The 20,711-nt window shown below is 38.5% G+C and overlaps 1 protein-coding gene across 2 annotated transcripts in view; it reads right to left on the bottom strand.

Moving 5' to 3' along the window:
- Positions 1-20,711, bottom strand: part of TXK (TXK tyrosine kinase) — a 62,828-nt gene that overhangs the window by 12,467 nt on the left and 29,650 nt on the right. For both annotated transcript variants that reach the window (XM_019412640.2, XM_019412649.2), the window contains 5 exons: positions 19,875-19,929; positions 10,552-10,631; positions 9,251-9,378; positions 4,440-4,514; positions 1,377-1,548 (listed from right to left, as the gene is read on the bottom strand). In XM_019412640.2, coding sequence (XP_019268185.1) covers positions 1,377-1,548; positions 4,440-4,514; positions 9,251-9,378; positions 10,552-10,631; positions 19,875-19,929 — 510 coding nt within the window. The remainder of the gene's footprint in view (positions 1-1,376; positions 1,549-4,439; positions 4,515-9,250; positions 9,379-10,551; positions 10,632-19,874; positions 19,930-20,711) is intronic.

Genomic DNA, 20,711 nt, shown 5'->3' with positions numbered 1-20,711 from the left:
ATGTACTTTTTTAAAGATGACTGTATTTGCAACAGGATGTTAGAAGGAAATTTTTCTGCCTCACTTTCAAAACATCAGGAAAAAACCGACTGTTCAAACCCAACAGTACATTGTGTTCACCTGAACTGACTTAAAAATAAGCCCTTAGCTTCATTCCTGCCTCTGTAAACTTCCTGGAGCTATTGTTATCTCCCTCACTCCATGGATCTTCCACTGTCTTCAAAACATCTTCCCCAGCAACCTGAACCCCAAATGCCCAGTAGGGCTTGAACCTTTCAAGAATCCTCTCAACGTGACATTGGACATCTCTAATTCTTTCATTTCCTAGGAATTCCAGTATAGGCTTCGACTTCCCCTGAACCACATGTCTCCCAGTCTTTCTTTTCTTATCACACCTATCTAATCAACACAGAGGAATATAATGTTTTGTCTCTCCTTTAGATACAGGAAAACTAGGGTCTGATGCCAATGGTATCAGGGAACACATTCCAGACAGATAGCTGCCTGGGATAATCTAGGGGCACGAAATCATCTTTGGGAAGCTGCTATAACTGGAAACTGTGTTTAATATAACTTCTCCTGAAATTAATTTTACTATAAGTGGATGGGAAGAATATTTCGATAGGACACTTGGGGTATGGGTTGAGAGCCCCAAGAGACAGCATTGCTCTGTCTTTAAAGGAGAATGGGTCCAGTTATCGATTCTGGTTTCTTTGTTTGTTTGTTTTCCATTGAGGTCTGCAAGTTTAGAACAGAACATAATTGCTTTGGAGAACAGAATCGAGGTGACACCATCTGGGGTTTTCATTTTTCACCACAATGCTATTCCCCATTGTTGAACAAATACTTTATTTATACCAAATTATCGGCTTGTCCTGATCCAACTCAGATTACAGACGTAAGACACATATTCAACTAAGTCAAAATGCTGATCTGAGAAATCACAGAAGTCAGGAACAGTGTCCAGTGGGCCACAAAGAGTCACTTCTGTTAGAGCTCAGGATTCTTAAATTCTCTGAAAGCAAATACTTTACCCTTATATTACCATTTAGACAAAATCAACATTTTTGCTTCCAGGAAAAGCAAAAAAGAAAGTCCTGTAAAGACTTGTCACTTTCATGGATTATCTCACTTAATTCACATGTTGATGCAGTAACGAAGGTATTGTTATCCCCGTTTTACAGGTGAAGAAACTGAGGCTCGGAAAGGTGAAATAACTCACTCAGGTCACACAGAGATCAAATAATTTTCTCAGGTCACACAACTAGCTTGGGCAGAGTTGTGACACAAATCCAGGTGTAACTGCTCCAAACTCCGTGTTCTTTCCATAACACAGAATGTTGCATGAAATTGATCTGGGTGTTGCTTATACTTACGTCATCACTTTAGCCTCTTCGATGAAGTCCTCTTCAGACATGGAGCCTTCGCTGATGGCCTTGATAGCTACCTGGATGTGTGCTCGCCATTGCCCTAAATGGACTACCCCAAACTGACCGCTTCCAATCTCCTTCACAAACGCCAACTCAGCGGGATCTATCTCCCACTTTTCTAGAAAAGTAAAACATCCATGTTACAAGTAGGGTAAATTTTTAGAGCTGGAAACGATTTAGGAATTATCTAGACCTATTCTATTCTTTTACAAAGAGGCTAAAAATGTTATAAATGAGTGGAACAGAACAGTAAACATTTTTAATACCCTCACTGTGGTTTTCATGTGTAATTCCAGAATTCAAGCTTAAAGATATAAACTTGACTTACTTAGAGAGGAATTATGGATATCAAAACATACGTTCTCTTTCCAGAGGGACGCAGGATGAAATGCAACACTTTGCCTTTCTAAAACAAACCTACCAAAACTACACCTGGGCCCTAAAATATGTATGTCCCCATCTGGTTTTGTCCTGCTGAGTAAACTTGTGAGGCACAACATTTGGTCCCCCCCCCCCGATACCCCCCATTTCACCTCCTTCTGTTGTTCCTCTGCCCACTCCCACCCCCAAAGGGCTTTTCTGCCTTGGTGTTTTCTCCTTAGGAAAAAGTCTAACATTCATCTAATAAGTCCAATGTTTAGGATTCTAACTCTCATGTATCTATGTTTGAAGTGAAATTTGTGGTATGGTATATTTGACTTCCATAGAACTAAATGAAGAAAAAAGAACTGTTTTTAAATTAACCCTCTTATGGGTGGTGGGCATTGAGGAGGGCACTTGGGATGAGCACTGGGTGTTGTATGTAAGCCAATTTGACAATAAATTATATTTAAAAAAATAAATAAAAATAATCTCAAAAAAATTTAAAAAAATAAAGTGAAGAAAACACACATACACAAATTTCGTTATCAATTAACGAAAAATAAAAATAAAATAACCCTCTTGACAATCCATTTTAGTATCTCCTTTTATATTGCAACACCGCCATCTGCTGGAGTTCTAGAATAATGCAGTTTAAAGAGTTGTAAAGGCCAACTTTGCAAAGTGTTCTCCCTCCGGATAGCAGGTGTTTTAAAAGTAACATGAGAAAAAAAATTTTTTTTAATAAATAAATAAAAGCAACATGGGAGAATATACTTATGACCTTGATATTGGCAAGAATTTATTCAACATAATATAACCATAAAGGAAAATATTGACAAATTACACTTCGTAAAAATTCTATCAAATACACCCCATTAAGAGAGTGAAAAGGAATGGGGCACCTGGGTGTCTCAGTCAGTTGAGCATCCAACTTCAGCTCAGGTCATGATCTCTCAGTTCCTGAGCTCAAGCCCCTCATCGGCTCTGTGCTGACAGCTCAGAGCCTGGAGCCAACTTCGGATTCTGTGTCTCCCTCTCTCTCTCTGCCTCTGCCCCTGCCCCTGTCTCTCTTAAAAATAAATCAGTATTCAAAAATTTTTTTAAAAGAGAGTGAAAATGAAAGCCACATATTGGGAGAAGATATTTCTAAAATGTGTAACCAGTAAGGAATTCGTATTCAGAATATGAAAAAAAAAATCAGAAAAAGGCAGATAATTATATTTCTAAGAGTTAAAAAACTTGAATAGAGTATGCTCTCACAAAAGGGTATACCCAAATGGCCCGTAAATTGATCAAAATAATTAGTCATCAGGGAAATGCAAATTTAAACCACAATGAAATACGATTACTACACATGCCAGATTGGCTAACGTGAAAACCAAAGAAAAGAATCCACAGGAATGACTAAACATTAGCAAGGGCAAAGGTGTGGAGCACCTGGAACTCCCATACGCTATTGATTGAAGTGTAGTTTGGTATAAGCTGTTTGGAAAACTAACTAAATCTGAATGGGTACACGCTCTATGACCCAGTAATTCCACTCTTAAGTATATATCCAACATTGGTGGAGCTTACAGGAGTACTGAACCTCATCAAAAGACATCAAGAATGTTCATAATGATATTATTTATGTGGTAAAAATTGGTTACAAGCCAAATGGTCCTCTAAAGAAGGATGGGTAAATCCACTGTGGTATAGTCACGCAATGTCATACCACACCACCACGAAGATGAGCCAACCACACCCAACACCATGGGTGAAGAGGAAGAAGCCAGACACAATACACGGTATTGTGTATTATTGTGTATGGTGTCTTATTCCATTTAGATAAAGTAATCAAAACCAGGCAAAGCTAAGTGAGCTATAGAGTTATGAGTTTGTGCACTGTTCTATATGTTAAAAAAAAATTGAGAAGTTTATTTTTTAAAAATTAAAACTTAACTTAATGCTTAAATTAATTGCTAACGGCACAGAACTTTTATTATGTACATTGCATTTAGGGACAGAGAATAACCTAGGCATCCCTAATACCCTGAAATCACTCTCCCATCCCAATTAAAATAGAGACCCTGGGTCCTGGTTACCCATTATGTGATATAATTATCTTGCCGGTTTCTCAGTACATTCTGATTCACACTAATGAGAGGAATGTAAGGGAACAAAGGGTCACCAAATTACAAAACAGAATTCGTTGGCTCTTATTTATTCTCAACAGATTTGCAAATACTCATTTGCTGGAAAGTGGTTCGAATCAAACTTTCTACAAGTTCTATTTTTAAAAGGGGAAGAGGAGACATTTAGCAGGTCTTTTTAGCAGGTTCTCTTGGGGAGCAGTCATTTCCCAGCCACGCTTGTACCCAGAGAGCAATAACTCAAACACCCAAATAAAAAGAATTCTAATGTACCAAAAGAGCGCCGGCTAATGTACAGTGAAATTTGAAGTAAAATCAAAATGGTTCTTGCCAAAGTTCAAGTTGCTCTTAGGAGATGCATATACTTCACTATCTCAGAAGGAGGATTCCAACTTTGAGAAGAAACCTATCTAGGTATCTCAGAAAAGCTAAGAATTTAAAGAACGCCGAGGGAACTTGGGGGAGATTCTTTCCCAGATTTGAGGCTGCACTTGAGTCCACGTGCATACATTACCATAGCTGAAACCCGCTGTGGCTGGCAAACAGCTGCCCATCAGTCCAACCGGGTAGCGGAGACGGGTCATGAGACCTGGGGAGGAAGAGGAATCAGTATTTCAAGTCTAGTTACTAATATAAAAGAAAAAAAGAAAGCAAATATAGTAGAAGACAGTGCCATTCTTCAAATAAATTAGGCCAAAATAAAAAAAAAAAACAGTATTTTACATCGATCTATTTGTTTATTTTCCCCATTTTCATAAAACAATATTTGGACACACATTATACATGATATACCAGAGATACATCATTATCATTCTGGTGAACACCTTTGCAAAAACCTCCAAATTTGTATTTGAAAGCATATACGCACCCAATGTTTCACAGAAAAGTGAAAGTTTTGCTATAAGCTTTTTGCACTCAATATATCATTGATATATATTAATAACTATAAACAGAGCTTAAAGTTATTTCTAAAATTTCACTATTGTAAAAGACGCTGTATGTTTTGAACATAAATTTTTATGTACCTCTCAAATTATCGTCTTAGAATAAATTCCTGAAAATGTGACTTCTTGATCAAAGCATGTATAAAAAAAAAAATGCACTAATTCATTCAACCACCAGTAGTATTGAAGTGGACCCATTTCCCAACCCTACTTTTCAAGAATTGTTTTTTTCTAAAAAAAAATGGTAGAGTAAATGAGACTTCTTCTGATTGGGTCCGTGTGTAGTATTCTGTACCATCAATTTCATTTAGTTCAACAAGCATTAATTATTTATTTCTTTCACTAATATTTCTTTGGGGCCTGCTTTGCACCAACCATTAACTAACTGGTAGGAGACAGCAGTGACTAAGACAGTGATGTTCTTTGCTCCCACAGAGCCTACACTGTAGCGGGGGAAGAGAAAATAAACAAATGCATGCACACACAAGAGAAAGCAGAAGATGAGTACACGCAGAGTACCTGCAATAGAGCTTCTATCGAATGGGTGCTCAGGGAAGGCCCTTCCGACAAGATGGCGGCTATGCTGACATTCATTGACAAGGAACCATCTTACAAAGATTAGGAGGAAAAACATTCCAGGCAGATGGAACAGCACGTGCAAAGGCTAAAAGAAACAAACTTGGCCAGTATAAGAACAGAAAGAAGCATCACTCAGTGCCTACTGTGTGCAAGACACTCTTCTAGGTCGATCTCAAAGACAGACGGTAGCTAGATTTATTGTGGTGATCACTTGGTTATTTATACAAATGTTCAATCACTACATTACATAATCGAATATACTATTGTATGGCAACCACACTTCAATAAAACAAGTTTTCTAATGACTGAGAAGAAAGAGAAGGAGGAGAAGGAGGAGGAAGGGGAGGAGGAGGAGGAGGAGAAAGAGCTATCTATCAAGGAGAATGCAAGCATCTCTTGAGACTCCTATGTTTCCAGCCCCTGTAACGGACAGAATGATGACAGCATCATCTGAGACAGACAACAAGAAGGGGAGCAGGTTTGGAGGGAAAGCAGTGATTAAGATGAAGAGTTCCATCTCATCACTGAAGTTCAGGGCCTGTGGGATTGCAAGTACCTGGGACTACCAGGCAGAATTCTGCAAAGGGAAATGTCTAGGGTGAGAAGAGAAGTGATTGGGGACAGATCCCTGCAGACACCAATGTTTAAAGAAGAGTAGAATTAAGACTCATTGGGAAGACCTATAAGGAATATCTGAGTTCAAGAACAAGAAAGCGCAGGGTCAAAGTATCTGGGAAGTAGGGAGTTTCAAGGGGTGACACTGCCAAATATAGCAGAGAGGGCTTGAAAATACAAGAACTAAAAAGCATCACCCTATAGGTCAATATGGGGATCACTGGTAAAACATAGGGCAATGGAAGCAGAAGCTACATTGCACGTGTTTAAAAAGCAAATGGAGGGGCACCTGGGTGGCTCAGTCTGTTGAGCGTCCAACTCTTGATTTCGGCTCAGGTCATGATCTCTGGTCATGAGATTGAGCCCCACGTGGGACTTCACCCTGGGTGTGGAGCCCGCTTCACATTCTCTCTCTCCCTCTGCCTTCGGCCCCTCCCCTGCTCACACTCTTGCACTCTCTCTCTCTTTCTCAATCTCTCTCTCAAAAAAAAAAAAAAAAAAAAAAAAAAAAGCAAATGGAAATGAGCAAGTGGAGACGGTAGATGTGGACATATTTTTCCAAAAAGCATGACTTAGAAGAGTAATGTCTAAAAGAAGAAGAAAGGACCAAGGGAGGGCTTTGGGTTTTTTGCTTTTTGAATAATAAAGCCTTAAGCACGTTTCCAGTCTAAAGGGAGAAGTTCAGAGGAAATGTAAGAGATACAGGAGAGAAAGGAAGGGGAGATGGTGGTTGGTCCCAGCAGGAGAGGAATGGAGGGAATAGGGGCACAGGCTTGTCCCGACCACTCCTGGAGGGAATGAGGGGAGGAGGGTAAGGCTGAGGGAGCTCCTGTCTGCTGGCTTCAGTTTTCTTAGTGAAATGGACAGCTAGGGATTTGCTGACAGGGCAGTGGATAATATTGGAGAAGGAGTCTAGAGGAGAACGGTAGAAGTTTGAAGAGAAAGCTGGAAAGGATATTAACCAGCGACTTTGAAGACCTAATTGAGGTTAGAGCCCTCATCAAGCTGGGACTCTATAACACATTGTCCAAATAAGGAACATAATGAGGAATTTCTTTGCGATCCTAACACTTCCCTCTAATTTCAAGATGCTTATTTGCTAAACATTTTTATTCTGTGATTTACTACCAGTGGTTTAATGATAGCCTCTCTCTTTGACAGAAAGAAGTCTGTCACTCTCGTGGCATTGTCCCTGCTTCTGGCAAAGAGATGGATTGTCACGAACCAAATTGACCAGAAGTCAACAAGTAGACAGGATAGTCATGGGCTCTGATTCACAGCCTTTTCTGAAACTGGCCCTCCAAAGTACCCTCCAATGGTATGGTTCGTCTCTTTCTGGAGGATACAGCAGTCATTTAGTGCAGACTGTGGAGCCAGGGGGTTCGATGGTTCCAACTGTTTCAAAGATTTTTTTGAGTTCAAATCTCAGCACAATTATTAACTATGCAATCTTGAGTACAACTCATCCCTCCGTTTCCTCATCTGTAAGATCGAGATACTAACAGAACCTACTTCATAGGGTTGTTCTGAAGATTAAATAAATAAATATACATGAAAGCACTCAGAACAGGGTCGGGTCCAAATTAAGTCTTCAGTAAATGCCAGCTATTTCTGCGTTCCCAGGGCTTTCCTCTTATCATCCTTCTTTTCTTGTTTTCTTATATCTTTTTTTACTTTCTTTTCTCTCTAATAAGCAGCAGCCATAGTTGTAAGTTTTGCTTTTCTTGATGTTTCGCTTGATCTTTTAAAGATGATCTGTGTGGTATTTTATACATTATAAGAATAATTTATGTCCATGCAAACAAAAATACCAAACCTTAAAGCAATCTATACGGCAGAAAATCAAAGCTTCCCTTACCCCCAGTGTCATTCCCCAGAGGTAAGCATTAAGTTCGTAGTCTGTTATAATCTTGTTAGTTTAAAAATTATTACATAAAATTTAACAGACTTTTTCTATGCCTACACATTTTTAAATCTTTTGTTACAAAAGCGGCACTATATTCTCATATACTGCTTTGCACTTTTTTTCTCTTTACTAAACAACTTATCACTAACATCTTCTCATGTCAGCACATCCTGAGCTACCTTAGTATCTTTCTTTTAACCTCACCACCATAACCACTCTGTTTCTCAAATTTTGTCTTTGAAGGGAAGGGAAAGAGGAGTATGAAGAAAAAAACTCAGAACTGATCTCCTTATTCTAAGGGTTTTCGTCTCTAGACACAAATATGTCCTCCCTCGCCCCACTCAGACTCACTGCTACTTCCTCTCTAACCAAACCCCCAATGACCATCTGGAATATCCATGCAGACTCATCCCATAAGTGGATAAAAATTTCCTTGGACTTATTCTTGATATTTAGAACTAGTGTCAAGGAAAAGTGGCCACTTTCCAAAAGGGATTTTTTTTTTTATTTGTCAACACAACTTTTCATGAGAGAAATCTTAAAAAGTATTGTATGACCAGAAGTCAAAACAACATGACAAGTTACAGTGGTTTCCAAATTCCATAACGTTGAGGTAAGAAGATTCCCCCATGAGTTCAAAGTGGTCCAATACAGGTTGGGTGAGGGCTGAAGGCCAGAGCTGTGACTGAAATTGTGGTGGAACTTACTGGAATCCTGTATCTTTCCATTGATGATACGTTTGCAAAAATAACAACTACGGCAAACTACACCTGGGGACGGGGGTTCCATGATGCTTCTGCCTATTTAAGCCACGTTGTAACTTAAAGGCTGCATCCTATATAATTTTTTCTGTTCTCCAAATAAGAAAGAACAGAGAATGAGCTATTTAAGGGTACTTGTCTATACAACTGAAGTAGAGAGCAAACTTATGGGGGCAAAAAGAAGGAAGCATGATTATTTAGGATATTTGAAATTCTATTACATTTAGCCGTATGTAAATTTCAGAAACAAATGCACTGATAATTAAATTGCCTTTTGCTTCTCTGCCATCTATCATTTTTCTAACCTGGCGGAAATGTAAAGAATCAACTTACCTCTTGTCGCCTGACTATAAAAACAAAGAAGCATCAATAAGGAGAATTGTTCAGAATACCGGTTGTATTTCAGGCTCACACATATTTCTCAGGGGCATTTGCTCCTGTTAAGTGTCTGAGACCACAGATGCATTGCCTGTCTGGGGCCTGGCTTGCTGACTCTCCCAGCCTGTTGCCCCTGACTTACCTGCTGCATTGTGTTGGTGATACCAGATCAACTCGGGGATTGACTGAAAGAGGTGTCTTTCAGCCACATACCACTGTCCTGAGTCGTTCTTTTTAATCTGATAATGTTTGATGGTAGCCTCCATATTTCTACAATCAATAAAATGTGAATTAGTAAATAAGCAAAAGATCCGTTTGGAACGAAGTCAGTTCATTAAACAACAGGGACTCCGCCTGTAAAGCTTTTATCCTACGAACACTATACACTGCAGAGTGGGTTGGATTCAACAGATGCCTCACTACCCCTGGGTAAATGCCTTAGCTATCTAATTGGGGTCTTAGATTCGAACATAACTTCAGCCAAAGTTGTCTGATTGACAACTCCAATGTCCAAAAAAGTAGAGCCCACTAGGGACACTTATACGCATTTGCTGAATATCAAGTATCAGTTCAATGAATGAATGAACGCACTGTGAGGGATGCAAGGATATAGGAAACAAAGAAAGGGGGAAAGCCGATAGAGGGTGTATTGATGAGCAGGTTTACGATGAGCATCTAGGGCTCTGGAAAGCTATGAGAGACCATGGAACACATCTGAGAGTTGCCCCACTGAAGTGCAAAGCAGCTGAGGAGCTTATCTTCCGTTCCTCATTGATAGAGGGGCACTGCTAGGATGCTAACTCTCAGGCACTTCCCGTCTACCCATGGGGACCACGAGTTCCTGCAGCCAGAGAACATCTTCAGGCAGAAAGGCATGGGAGGCGTGCTGAGTACAGAACTCTCTACAGGTAAACGCAAGGTAAACCAGTGGATATGAGGAAAGCATCACCAGTGCCTGCTACAACTAAGCCAACTCCCTCACGGTTGAGAAAAAGAGATGGGAGAAGTCACGTAACTTATCCAATGTCATACACAGAGCTGGTTAGGGACGTAACTTGAATAGATTGGTTGTACTAACTTCCAAGCCAGCAAGCTTCTATACCAAGATTTCACCTTCTCCATGTGACAGTGTCTCCATAAAACAGAGTGTCCCAAGGACTGTTATCTCTAAAGTGAACAAAATCACACTTGCTTCCCTTCCAGCTCTAGGGTGCCTGGGTGGCTCAGTTGGTTAAGCGTCTGACTCTTGATTTTGGCTCAGATCATGATATCAGAGTTTGTAAGTTTGAGCCCCACATCAGGCTCTGTATTGATAGCACGGAACCTTCTTGGCATTCTCTCTCTCCCTCTCTCTCTGTCCCATCCCCCGCACACATGCATGTGTATGCACTCTCCCCCTCTCTCTCAAAATAAATAATTCAACATCAAACAACAATTGCTTACCTTCTGTCTCTTATAAACACAGAAATCGTGTAGGATCCCAAATGTCTCGAATCTCTGACAATAAATGCACCTTCTTTAGACTGCAAAACAAGACACTGTGTGTACAAATTTATTCCTCACTAAGAAGAAAGACAAACGTACATCTCAGGAACAAAATCCAAACTGTACCAACTTACTATAAGTGGATGAGATTGTTTTCACAAATATATGCAATCTTATCTCCCTTATCTGTGAAGAAGTCACACCTATAAAATAATTTATATTGTATACAAATACATACATCACCCCTATATAATTGGGACAAGAATTTGTAACGTATGAGTATTTTTACAAGTTTGCTCCTGATTGCTCTGAGAAAAATTCTGCATTTGACAACCTTGTACCCCACCATTTAGTTATTTTTTTGTTATATTGGTCAAGATAATAGATAAAAATAGCTGATGAATAGGAAGCACTCAAAGACAGATTGACAGGTGGTATTTTGGAAGAAAAAGAACAACATGGCTGATGGGGTGAGGGAAGCAGGGAGAAATACATCTGGAAAGGCAGGGAATGGGCAAAGCGAGCAGAATTCATGATAGGGATGGAAAGAGAACAAACTTTGAGGGAGTCTGGAAAGAAGGGCAGGGGAGCCATTTTAGCTGCTGCCAGAGAGAAGCAACTCTCATGGGAGAGATGAGAAGAGAATCAGCAGGAGAGAAGAGTATCGTAAGGTTGATGTTAGGTTATGAATTGGATTCCACCTGACAGACATCCTCGGGGAAATTCCAATACAGCTGTAAATTGGTTTTCAATGACTTTGAATGTTGCACTGTTTGCTTTGGGCTGTTTGTTTGATATCGGGCTGTTTGTTTGATATCATAAAGAGTTTTCACCTTTACTGAGTGTTACCCTGGCGGAGGGGGAAATATCTCAGAAGCTTGCCAAACCTGTGAAAGTTTACACTTATGAAGTGTCAGTAAGTTGCTTGAGACCTGCCCAAACCAAACACTATGGTGTGACCCCCAAGGTGAACACAATACATCAAACAGAGTCTTCTCTTCCTTCCAGATGCTTACCAAGGAACAAGTCTCATTTTCTGGCCAAAAGTTTCAAACCAAAACTCTCATAACCATTTAAAATAATCAAAATCTAGGGGCGCCTGGGTGGCTCAGTCAGTTAAGTGTCCGACTTCAGCTCAAGTCATGATCTTATGGTTTGTGAGTTTGAGGCCCGTGTCGGGCTCTGGGCTGACAGCTCAGAGCCTGGAGCCTGCTTCAGATTCTGTGTCTCCTTCTCTCTCTGGGCACTCATGCTCTGTCTCTGTCTCTGTCTCTGTCTGTGTCTCTCTCTCAAAAATAAATCAACATTTAAAAACTTTTTAAATAATAAAAATCTAGCTTTTATTGAATTCCTATCATGTCCAAGGATTGTGTTCCATACCATAGGGGACACAAATGGAAAAGACTAAGAGGTAAAAAGCAAAGTTGTATGTACAGTATATATATATATATATATATATGCATATATAACACGCATATAATAAAGTTGTATATGTAGTGACCTCTTCTTCAAAGTGGAAAGAGAACAAACAGCAACCATGGCAACAAAGCAATAAAAGTAGGAATTCATAACAAGTTCCAAAGGAGAAAGCTACTACTAGGTAAAGTTCTCTTTGATATAACTCAACGAAATCCAAATAAAAATGAAAACATCTAGAAAATAATAAGGGAACGCCACATATCGGAACCTCTGCTATTCAAACAGTACTCAGTCTAATTATTTATATCAATAAATGAAGGAAGTACAAAAATAAATTTATCCACCTTAAGAATTTAGGATAAGAACCAAGTAAAGTAAAAGAAGAAAGTGAATAAAGACAGGAGCAGAAAGGAATAAATTATAAAGGCAACAGTGTAATTAAGATAGTAATTAAATACGAAATCTGGTTATATAGGGAAAAACAATGAAATACATAAATTGTTAACCAACCCAACCAATAAATAATGGGGAAAATCTATCAAAAAATAAGCCACAAGGATCCAGAAAAAAAATAAAAATAAAAGAATCATCTTGACTCCACACATTTGAACCTGAATGAAATGAGTAATTAAGTAGCAAAACATAGAATTTATCAAAATTGATTTCAGACTATCTAGAAATGTTAATAGACCTACTGAACGGGAAAACAGATGAGGTTTTAAAAGAGCTGCAATATTAAAAACATCACAGTGACACATTGTAGTATTACACGATCCCAGAGCACGTGGAAAGAAAGACCTCTAAATTTTTATATAAAGTGGGTTTACTATCAACACCAACAACACAGCAAAGACTGTGCACAAAAAGGGAAAATTGCTAACAAGTCTCACTCGTGTCCACACAAAAATCCTAGCCGAATACTAAGAAACTGAGTCCAATCACAGGGGGAAAGAATAACATACCATGACCAAGAGGGATTGCATACAGGAATACAAGAGTACTTGAATATCAGGGATTTTATTCATATAATTCAGCCTATTAATAGATCTGAGGATAAAAATCCCATAAACATCACCGTAGATGTTGAAAGGGCATTTGAAAAATTTCCATTTCTAGTATCAGCTGTCTTTAAATTCTCAGTAAAATAGTAATATATATGTACTTCCTTACCATAGCCCTTATTTACATTAGTCCCAAGTCCAGCATTAAGCTTTCTGTGCAAAATCATTCCAACTAAAATCAGGAAAAAGAAACACCCCACTGTCAGCACTGGTGTTTCATGTTGCTCTGAGATATCAGCTAATGCGATGAAATGAGAGACAAAAAAAGAAAAAAACAGACAAGATATACTGGATTAAATTGTAAAAGAGGAAGGGCACATAGGTGGCTCATTTGGTTGAGCGTCCACCTCTTGATTTCAGCTCAGGTCGTAATCCCAGAATCATGGGAGCAAGCCTTGTGTCAGGCTCAGACCCGAGCGTGTAGCCTGCTTAAGACCCTCTCTCTCTCCTTCTTCCCCTCCCCTGCTCACTCACACACGCTTTCTCCCTCTCAAAAAAAAAAAAAAAATTGTTTTAATTAAAGTAAATTGTACAAGAGGGTTTGAAATTATCACTGTTTGCTGTTGATAAGATTCTCTACCTGAAACCCAGGAGAATCAACTAAAAAACTACTACAAACATTTTTTTTGAATTCACCAAAGTCATCAGTTACAAAATTAACACAAAACTCAAGTTTTTTCACAGGTTAAAAAAAAAAAAAAGATACACCCATTTACAGTAGCAACAACAAAAAATACCTTAAAATAAACTTAAAAATTTGCAAGAGCTAAATGAAGAAAATTTTTATTTTATTTAATTTTTTTTAATATTTTTATTTATTTTTGAGACAGAGAGAGACAGAGCATGAGCAGGGGAGGGGCAGAGAGAGAGGGAGACGCAGAATCCGAAGCAGGCTCCAGGCTCTGAGCTATCAGCACGGAGTCTGACGCGGGGCTCGAACCCACAGACTGTGAGATCATGACCTGTGCCGAAGTCAGACGCCCAACCGACTGAGCCACCCAGGCACCCCAATGAAGAAAAATTTTAAATGCTCCTAAAGAATACAAAGATGTTTCCTCCTCTCATTAGGTTTTCAATCCATCCAAGATTTATTTTTGCTTGAAGTAGGGACCTAGTTTTAATTTTTTCTATATGAATAATTAATATGTGGGTCCCAGAACAAATTGGTCCCCAAACTGCACTGATTTGTAATGCCCAAACAATTTTCCCTAAATTACTCTGTAAATTTAGCACCAGTAGGAAGCTTTTATAAACTGGGCAAAGTAATTGTGAAGTTCATACGTATAAAATGTATCTTCAGAATATTTCTGAAAAAGAATAATGAGGGAGGTGAGCCACACTAAAGAAAGCCTCAGTATTTAAAACAGATAAAGGCATCACATAAATAGACAAGAGGATCAACGAAAGCAAGTAGTAAGTCCAGATGTAGTGCAACATAGGAGTTGTGTTTCTAAGGAAAGTGGCATCTCAAATCAATGGAGAAAAGATAGACACTTGGTAACCATCTAGAAAAACAATAAAATCGGATCCATACCTCACTCTGTGTCAGGAATAACTACAAATTATTCAAACATGCATACATTAAAAATAAGACCACTAAGGCAATCAAGAAACATGGGAAAAATTTTTACAATATTTTTATTACATTTTTTATAATTTTTATAATATTTTCTAACTTGACACTAAAGCTTCGCAAAAAATTGTCTGATAAATTCAAACACAAAAAATTCAAGTACCATTCATGGAAAAAGGTAGTATTAGAACTGAAAAATTGGGAAGAGTATTGCCACATATCACAAGAGCTAATTTCCTTAATATAGCTGCAGAGGTCCTACAAATTGTGAGGAAAGCATTTTTTAAAAAACCAACTGAAAATTTTGCAAAGGATATGAACAGACAGCTTCCAGAAAAGGAGAGACAAATATATAAAATTTCATATATACAGAGATGCTTAACATTCCCAGGATAAGAGAAATGTAGCTGAGGGGTGCCTGAGTGGCTCAGTCACTCAAGCGTCTGACTTTCACTCAGGTCATGATCCCATGGTTGACGGGTTTGAGCCCCATGTCGTCCGGCTCTGTGCTGACAGCTCAGGGCCTAGAGCCCGCTTCCAATTCTGTGTCTCCCTCTCTCTCTCTGCCCTTCCCCTGCTCATGCTCTGTCTCTCTCTCAAAAATAAATACATGGTAAAAAAAGTTTTTTAATAAAAATAAGTTTTTAAAAAGAGAAATGTAGCTGAAGCCTACACTGATATGAGATGTCAGAGAGCAAAGATCCATATGCTTCATTAAACACTTGCTGGGAAGGTTGTGGGGAAAATAAGCACTCTCTTACATTTCTACTAGAAATATTAATTGTACAACTCCTATAGAGGGTACTTTAATGTCTACCAAAATTAGAAATGTACATTCCCTTTGACCCAGAATTTCTATCTTGGGTGATTTATCCTACATATATACTCATAAAAGTAGTATAGTACTTAGATTTCCGTTAAAAATTTTAAATAAATTGTGATACATCCAAAGTAAGAAATACTATGCATGTGTAGAATGAATGAGGACACTTTTTGTGTGCTGATGTGAAAAGATTCCTTCCCAATATATATTGTTAAATGAAACAAGTAATGTACACAAGAGTATATATATTACTATTTGTGTAAAAATAACACTATAAGAAAACATGTTTCTGTTTGTGTATGTATTAAATATTTCTGAAAAAGCACAGAATAAACTAATAATCGAAGTTTGTCTATGGAGAAGGGAGTTGGTGGCCTGGAGACAAGGATGAAAGAAAACTTTAGAATCTTTTGATTTTTAAACCATATGAACATACCGACTATTGAAATATGACATAAATAAAATTATAAGATACCTCTATAAAAATGTATGCAATAAATTTGAAAATAAATCTAAAATAGGCAATTCTCCACATAACTATAAATTATCAAACATCTCAAAAAAGAAAAGGAAATTAAATCAGTAGTCGAATATCTGAAAAAGCAGCATGTCCAAACTATTTCATAAGAGATATATGCAACTTCAAGAACAAATAACCTGCATTCAATATACACTATTTTCAAGACTGGAAAAAGAGACAAAACCTCATGTCCTACTTCATTTTATGATGCTAGCATAGCTTTTATACTGAAACTAGGCAAAGAGCGTGGGAAATTGGAAGCCAGGCTCCCTTGTGAACATAACAGGACAAATGCTAAATAAAGTAGTAGGAAACCCAAACCAGAAATATAAATGTGGTAGGGTCCCCTTCCTAAGGAAAGGAAAAAAAACCTCAACCTGGCTATATGCATACATGTCAACATCCCTCACGACCTTGTAACATGAGGCCACTTGATCAGACTCCATGTTTGTATGTTGCCGTATATAGGAGACAAAGAATTTTTAAAAATGCATTAAAAAACTACGCCACGTGGTGCTCGGGGCTCAGTTCTTCTGGTACGAACCCAACGGAGTGGTGCCGGCAGGAATAAAGTTGTTTCCAGGAAAGAAAAGCTTCAGTGTCACGACTCTGTGTGAGAATCCTGCCACATATATATTTTTTAAACGCCTCGTGACCGGAGCACCTGGGTGGCTCAGTTAAGCATCTGTCTCTCGGCTTCGTGACTTTGAGCTCCATGTTAGGCCGCTGCTGATGGTGCAAAGCCTACTTGGGATTCTCTCTCTCCCTCCCTCTCTATCTCTCTCTCTCTCTCTGCCTCTATCTCTGCCCGTCCCCTTCTCACCCTGGCTCTGTCTCTCTCAAAATAAATAAATAAACATAAAAAAATTTAAATGCCTCATGACCGTTAGGTTTTAATCCAGGTACTTTAAAAAAAATAGAAAATAAAGGGGCGTCTGGGTGGCTCAGTTGGTTAGGCAACTGACTTTTGCTGAGGTCATGATCTCACGGGGCTCTGTGCTGACAGCTTAGAGCCTGGAGCCTGCTTCAGATTCTGTATCCCCCTCTCTCTCTGTCCCTCCCCTGCTCGTTCTCTGTCTGTCTCTGTCTCTCAAAAATAAATAAACGTTAAAAAAATTTTTTTTCATAGAAAATATGTAAATTACAAAAATATTTTAAATACATGGAAAAACATGTATATATTTTAAAATATCCACACACATAACACACATACACACACATTTTAGATTAAGACCTAAGAATGAAAAGCAAATCTTTAAAGCATTTAAAAGAAAATATAAACTTCCTTTATTACTTCAGAAGAGAGAAGGATTTATTATACTAAAAAAGGAAAAAAGGAGATCATAAAAACTGAAAAATTTGACATTTAACATATTTTAAAGTGTAAAATAAGAGCATGAAAAAATTTTAAGCCAGAAATTAGAAGAATATGGTGGTAACCTAAAAGACAGGTTTTCAGAATATACTTTTAAAATACATATTAATCAGTTAAAAAGGCAAACAGCACTGCAATATAGAAAAGTGAGCAAAGGATATTAGCAGTCATGTAACAGCAGAGGAAGCCCAAGTCACCAACACACACATAAAAAGTCATTCCATTGAACTGTTGATCAAGGAAATGCACATTTTAAAATACATGCACAGGGGGCCCCTGGGTGGCTCAGTCGGTTAAGCGTCCAACTTCAGCTCGGGTCATGATCGCGCACAGCTAGTGAGTTCGAGCCCCACGTCTGGCTCTGAGCTGTCTGCACAACTGGAGCCTGCTTCAGATTCTGTGTCTCCCCCTCTCTCTCTGCCCCTCTCCCATTCTCACTCTGTCTCTCTGTCTCTCTCTCTCTCTCTCTCAAAAATAAACAGACATTTTAAAAAATTGTATTAGGAAAATAAAACATATATACAATTTCTCAGTGAATTGAAAAAAAGTATGAAGTTACCAACTGTTGGCAAGAATGTAAGGGGCCAGTTTTCTCATTCGTTGTGAGAGCGTAACTTAGGACAAGCACTTTGAATCATGATTCCAAAATATCTTTAATGTTAAATCCACACGTAGACTCTGATCAGGTCATTTCTGGGTTTAACAAGAAAAATCCTTGCCCTTGGGTACAAGATGACCTGTACAAGAAAGTTCTTGGCAGGCTGTTGGTAATACTAAGAAGTTAGAAACAATTTGAATGTTTATCAATACATTTTGGTATACTCATAATGAAACAGTATACAGCAGTTAAAGGAATGTGCTTGATCTTTATGTACCCATGTGAATAAAACTGAAATACAATGTTTCATTAAAAATTGAGGCTCCTGGGTGGCTCAGTGGGTTAAGCATCTGACTTCAGCTCAGGTCATGACCTCAGTTTGTGAGTTCAAGCCCCACATCAGGCACTGTGCTGACAGCTCAGAGCCTGGAGCCTGCTTCAGATTCTGTCTCCTCTCTCTCTGCCCCTCCCCCACTCATGCTCTGTCTCTGTCTCTCAAAAAAACAAATAAATAAACGTTAAAAACATTTTTTTAGTCAACATACATATGATCTCCTTATGTGAAATGTTAAAACACATAAAATGCACATATATATGATAAAATATAATGTGCACATATATATGCACATATATATGATAAAAATATAAGCACATGGACACAATGGGAACACACCCTTCTATTGTGATTGCCTCTGGAGAATGGGGGGCATGAAACAGATGAGAGAAGGGATAGGTTTCAATTGTATCTGCTGTGTTTTATCTTGTTAAAGAATGTTCCTGCCAAATGTTGCTATTTGTGATATCTGGGTTTTAGGTACATGGGGGGTTGTGCAATTTGCTCTTCTAGTCTTTGTAGGGCGGTGAGCCCCTGGCTCTGTTGTGACTTCCTCTCAGCTGCAGAACCTCTCAGGCTGACCCTGCACAGCCCATGTGATCTTGTGGCCATATCGCCTGTGACTAACTTGCTGGCTATGGGCCTGTTTGAGACCTTGCCTGTTCCAGTTCTGCCTACTTGTCTATTCTAGACCTACTAACATCTCTTTACAGAAGTCCACCTGCTGTCACCATGCCGGATGAATGCTACATTCGCTGCCACACCCCACTTCCTCCTAGCTAGAGAAGCCAGACGTGACCTCCAACCTCTGTCCCCATCACCAGCTGAGACTGGGTCTGTGTCCCTCAAACTCTATCCCCCTGCTAGTAATTGGACCTTCTCTGTGTCCTGAGCCATTCCTGGCATTGACTTTTTAGTTACAGAACTGATTCTTTCTCGCTCACATTTCTAGATTTCCTCAACATCCGACAGCAGTAGAAAATGACACACACACCTTCCCTAGTTTCTAGGTTTGACTACTTTTACCCACAGTTCACACTTACCGTCCGTTGGAAACTGCATGCAGTTTTGTTTTGTTTTGACCTAAAAGAGCAGTTTTGATCTGAGTTTGATATTTTGGTTCCCCCACTCTTCCTTTTGTTCCCAAAGAACAAAGAAAGTGCAGCACTGTGTATTTTTCTGTATTTGTGTTTTTAAGAAGCCTTAGCTAAGCTCATAAAGACAGTGTATATTTTACTGCCTGATATGCAGAGGCATATAGGCAATTCAAATATAGACTCTTCTGGCAGAATGCACTTTGGAGTGAATGAGCAGTTTCAGTATGGTGGAATTGAAATCATTTCAGGAAAAAAACATTTCTCAAATGACAGTGAAAGTCCATGAAAAACATGATCTGATACAAATACATCTGCTTTACACCTTATCAGAAAATGTGCAGTAGACATAAAGTTGTAATAATATTTTAGAGCTATAAAGAACAGGAAGAAAAAACTTTCTAGTTGAGTCACGTCTTCATAATGCCCATCTCTCAGAAATTCTGAAAATATTCACAAGTTATTTGTTAATAAATTGAGTTACCTCTTGTCTCAAAATACGTTCTGCCTGATTTCTGGTGATGTTTCTATGGTACCACCTGTAAAAGCAATAAAAATACTTTAAAATTTTTATATTCCATTTTTTTTTTTACCGAAAAAAAATCCCTTCATTTCCTTCATTACTAAGAGCTTTACTCCAGAACTGATTTTAGAGAGTTAATTCCAATAAACAACAATGTACTGTTATGTGTCATTGATTTAAGGTAATATAGTTCTACTAATTGTGAGCCAAAATCTAATTTCTTCTACCACATCTTAATTCCACTTTCTGAGGGGTATATGGTTTTGAGTGATTTAATCTCCTGAAAATTTCCATGAAAGATATGTGATTAAGAAGGCATCATCTTCAATAAACATTTACTGAGCTTTGATAGACAAACTAAAAAATACCCATTTCTTTCTTTGTTCTCAGGAACTTCCTATTTGCACGCTTTTATATGTGCTGTGTTCCCTTTCCCGAATTAAAACTAACTCTGACCCAGTTGTTATGTTAACTGTATGTTAACTCGTAGTGAAGTTAGTGGTTTAATAACGTAAACAGAACAAACTAGTATGTTGCCCTATTTCACACACCCTCTTGTTCCCCTCTCATACAAAGATTCGGCCACACTGGGACTCTTGCCTTCCTCACCAAGCCCCTTTCTGCCTCCTGTCTTGCTGTTTCCTCTGTATGAAACACTACCACTAAATATATAAGAACCATTCACAGGAACATAATTAAGTAAGAGTATACATTGAATCACAGTGGGTAGGCCAAATGGTGGCCACATGAAACTCCTATATCTGACCTTGAGGATGGAACCTACCATATCGTGGGACT

Source organism: Panthera pardus, unplaced genomic scaffold (assembly GCF_024362965.1).
Source record: "Panthera pardus isolate Hobbes unplaced genomic scaffold, ASM2436296v1 HiC_scaffold_13, whole genome shotgun sequence".
Classification (NCBI taxonomy): Eukaryota; Metazoa; Chordata; class Mammalia; order Carnivora; family Felidae; genus Panthera; species Panthera pardus.
The sequence above is the reverse complement of the archived record's forward strand: the minus strand, read 5'-3'. Positions and strand labels throughout refer to the sequence as shown.